General features: G+C 40.2%; 1 protein-coding gene across 1 annotated transcript; it reads left to right on the top strand.

Moving 5' to 3' along the window:
• The first annotated feature begins 516 nt into the window (after positions 1-516).
• Positions 517-1,446, top strand: LOC141608268 (uncharacterized). Its single transcript, XM_074427633.1, has one exon. The coding sequence runs from the start codon at positions 517-519 to the stop codon at positions 1,444-1,446; it is 930 nt and encodes a 309-aa protein (XP_074283734.1).
• The last annotated feature ends 2,837 nt before the right edge of the window (positions 1,447-4,283 follow it).

The following is a 4,283-nucleotide window of genomic DNA, read 5'->3' as shown; positions in this document are numbered from 1 at the left end:
ATCACATTTCCAGGCTGAGACTGAACAATTGCTAGCCAAGTACAAAATCAAACACCACCATTCTTCGCCATACATGCCACAAACTAATGGCGCGGTGGAGGCAGCCAATAAGAATGTTGTCACAATCCTCAAGAAAATGATCGATAATTATCGAGATTGGCCCAATAATATACCGTTCTTCTTATGGGGATATCGCACATCCGTTAGGACGCCCATTGGGGCTACTCCTTTCTATTTGACTTACGGCATGGAAGCTGTGCAACCAGTTAAACTAGATATCCCATCCTTACGCATCCTACTCGAAAGCAAAATTCCAGAAGCCAATTGGAAAAGAGATAAATATGAAGAAGTCATCCTCTTGGATGAACATAGGTTTCGCGCATTACATAATGTGCAAACATATCAGGCGCAATCTGTGCAAGGATTCATAACTATGGAGCACGAAAGTTCTCTTATGCAGGCAGGCTTGTGTTGGTTAAGTCAGTCCTAAATACCCTGCACTCTTACTGGGCCTCGATGTTTGTCCTCCCAAAGGGCATCATCAAGAGCATAGAAGCCATTTGTAGAAATTTTCTATGGGAAAATGGTACAGAATATAGGAGGGTTCCTTTAGTGGCTTGGGACAAAATATGTAAGCCTAAGGAAGAAGGAGGATTAGGCCTGAAGAATCAGGAGGTGTGGAATAAAGCAATGGTGGGTCGTCTGGTGAATTGGATTGCAGAGAAGAGAGACTCCTTATGGGTGCAGTGGGTACATTGTAATCATCTCAGAGGGAGGGACTGGTTTGAGTACAATCCCTCAACTAATTCTAGCTGGGTTTGGAGGAGGATTTGTAAGGTTAAACATGACTTGGCTCAGGGATTTGTGGATGGGGTGTGGGTGGTTCAACCTACGGGGTACACTCCTAGTGGCTGCTATGAGTGGCTCAGGAATGCTAGTCCACCTGTTTGCTGGAGTAAGGTTGTGTGGAACAGTTGGGCTTTCCCTAAGCATCAGTTCATGGGATGGTTAGTGGCACATGAAGCTATGAATACGGTGGATAAACTGATAACTTATGGGATGGATGTTGATGCTTGCTGTACTTTATGTGGCCAAGCTGATGAGTCCTTGGCTCATCTGTTCTTTGATTGCCAATATAGCAGACGTGTGATGCAGGCAATGCAGCAGATTACTGGATGTAGCTTCCCTATGACAGTTGATCTTATGTGGTGGGCTAATAGAGGAGGCACAGCAGTCCAGAGAGGAGTTCATATTGCCTTGTTCTTGGGGGCACTATATGCTATCTGGTTCCAGAGGAACAAATGCAGGAATGATATGGTCTTAATGCACCCTAGACAGGTTGTTTTGCAGCTAAATGACAGCATGAAGGCTAGAATTAGAGGAAGAGGGAGGGAGAATTTGAGTGCTAATGATGTATCTTGGCTATGCCATAAGAACCTTATGTAATTAAGGATTTGCATTTCATGTAAATCCTATATTTTTGATATATATACTCACATTTTATCAAAAAAAAAAAAAAAAAAAAACATATCAGGCGCGTATCAAACGAGCCTTCAACAAAAGGGTTAAGCCTAGAAACATCAAAGAAGGAGACTTTTAGTCCTTAAATCAGTTAGAGCACTTCTCCATGTCGATCGACAAGGAAAGTTCAAACTCAAATGGGCCGGACCATTCTTGGTCAAGTCAATACTCCCGGGGGTGCGGTTAGACTCACAGACCTAAATGGGAATGAATTTGCCAACCCAACTAACCTCGACCAACTGAAACGATATTATGCCTAGAATAGGATATAAACGCGCCTCGCGTAACACCCACGTGCCGCTCATGTGACATGAAATAAAAAAACGGCCCCTGGCCTGCTGAAATAAAGCTTATGTCACCTTGCTCTTGCATTTTGACAATTCGTCATCCTCGTATCATCAAATAAATTAAATTGTATTCTACGAGTAAGTAAAGCTCATGCTCAATTTCTAGTTCGCTACAAGCTCTTGCTTAGAACAATTATTCTTTTACATTTACTCGAACTACGCACAAGGGTTTGATTTCATTTTTTAAATGAATACGTAGGCAATCCTTCGCAGGATACAGCCCATTATTCTAAATGTAAATAGAAGGACATTTGCATTTGCATTTGAAATTCGACAAGAATAATAAAAGAAAGGAAATCACAATAGTTTCATAACTAATTAATCTTTTATTCATTTCTTCCAAAAATAATAATAATCCGCCACATAATATGAAAATACTGAAAAATAAATAGGCTAGGATTCTAAAACCCCCACCATTTATTACAAATAATAATAATAATAAATAATACTACGACTCAGGCTACTCTTCCATCTTTCACTTGCCTTTGTCATTTGTATCATACTTTTTATCTCAACCACGAGCCGAGCGCTCCTGTGCTATCTCAGACCTAATCACCAAAGGTCTCTCTCGCGGTCTAGCTTTACCATTGTGATCAACCACCATCTCTGCGGCAGGAGAAGTCTTTGGTTTCTTCGACGGATGAACAACTCGGAATTCGGCTTCTTCCTCCCCCCAGTCAAATACTTCTGGTTCTCCTTTGCTACCTCACGAATTTTGTAGTAAACGGACTCGCGCTTCCTCAATTTTTCGCGCTCCTCGGGAGTAGTAGCCTTCCTCCATTGCAATAGGAATCCGATACCCACAATGAACTTACAGAAGAATGTAGGAACTGCATGTTTCTCTGAGCCCAGTTAAGGGCCCACTCTCTATGACTCTCTATTGTATGTGCTACTGCAGTCTAAGGAACGGTATCAAGCTTGGGAATCTTCCGTTTAAGGCCCACCTGCCTCATCAATCTCTCTGGGAAGATGCATACCATGAATTCCAAGCCAGGAATGCGTACTGACCGAGAAGGATCTAAGGATGACACTCCACTGACTGACTTAAGATGCCACCATGGCACGACCCATCTGATCAAAGGACCACCTTCATTTTTCAACTTGTTCTCCCAATAGTTGCAAACCCGAGTGAAGTCCATCATATAGAGCGTGGTCCTCATTGCAATCGACCTAGCATGATATCCTGGAACATTAGCTGGGGGCTCGATCAACCGTAGACGCTCCATAAGCCAAACCTACCAAGAAGACGGGAATTAATGTCCAACCAAAAAAAAAATCAAAAAAAAAAAAAAAACGATCAATGAAAAAAAAAAAAAAAAAAAAAAAACGGTTGGTATTGTACGTGAAGGTTCTTACCTGCAAAATGATAGGACTTCCCAAATACGGAAGCTCACAGTTGTCTTTGTATTATCAAGCCCCAAAATGATCTCTCCTAGACACAGACAAGATGGGCTCCTGCGCATCTCTATTTGCTCAATCAAGCTCAAATAACGAGGATCTCCTCTCATTTCCTTATCAATATGCCCTTGGAGGACATAACCATGCAGTACGCAAAACCCGAATGCTCTATGCCTCGTTACATAAGAGATAGAAGGGTCTTCCCAATTTGTAAATCGATCAATAAAGTCAAGCATACAGACTCCTTTTGAGGTCACAAGACGGTCAACCTCAGCTTTAGTCAGTCCAAGCAAATCTCTAAATTTGTTTTTATACCCTTGAGAGTTAGAAGGTATGACAGACATATTTTCTAGGCCCCATCCTCCAATTGCAGCAATTTCCTCAGGAAAAGGGCAGATGTCACCTCCAGGGAAGGCAATGTTAGAAATCATATTTTAAATATCACATATTTTGGTTCAAAGTTTTAGTCATAAAATTTAATGATCTTATGCATGCAAAACGATTACAAGTATAAGGAGAAAAATCAATTCTTACATTGATAATTTCGGATAAATGGGCACTAGTAAGTTCACCTTCTTACTAGTTCTTGAACTTTCCAAAATGGAAGAATAAGATTCAAGTTGAGAATCTCTCCTAAGGAATTATACCCAAGGTAATACCCTTAATAATTATAATTAATATAAACTAGTATTAATTAAAATCTTACATAAACTTGACACAAAATATTAATTTTGTTCTCTCTTATTTCGGTTAAGAGGAGAGGATTTTTATGAGTTTTCTTTCTCTAAAATATTTCACAAATTGTAGAGAATGGTTATTTTTCTAACACTAAAAAAATATGTTATGTAGAGTTGAATAATTATGGAAGAAAAACCCTTGCCATTTTCAAGTAGAAAACCGGTTGGGGGGGGGGGGGGGATTAGAAGCCAATGCATGGTCTTTTTTCTTCTCAAGATAAGACTAGGTGTGCATGTCTATGAGTAGGATTGTTATCATTGTGTTTCCATTTAAAATAAA

The sequence above is a fragment of the Silene latifolia genome, chromosome 10, assembly GCF_048544455.1.
Source record: "Silene latifolia isolate original U9 population chromosome 10, ASM4854445v1, whole genome shotgun sequence".
NCBI classification, from domain to species: domain Eukaryota; kingdom Viridiplantae; phylum Streptophyta; class Magnoliopsida; order Caryophyllales; family Caryophyllaceae; genus Silene; species Silene latifolia.
Note: the sequence above shows the minus strand (reverse complement) of the source record. Positions and strands in the feature narration are given on the sequence as shown.

What these genes read in the sequence shown, in the direction of transcription:
- LOC141608268 (XM_074427633.1), top strand. Translation starts at nt 517, where the DNA reads ATGTTTGTCCTCCCAAAGGGCATCATCAAGAGCATAGAAGCCATTTGT.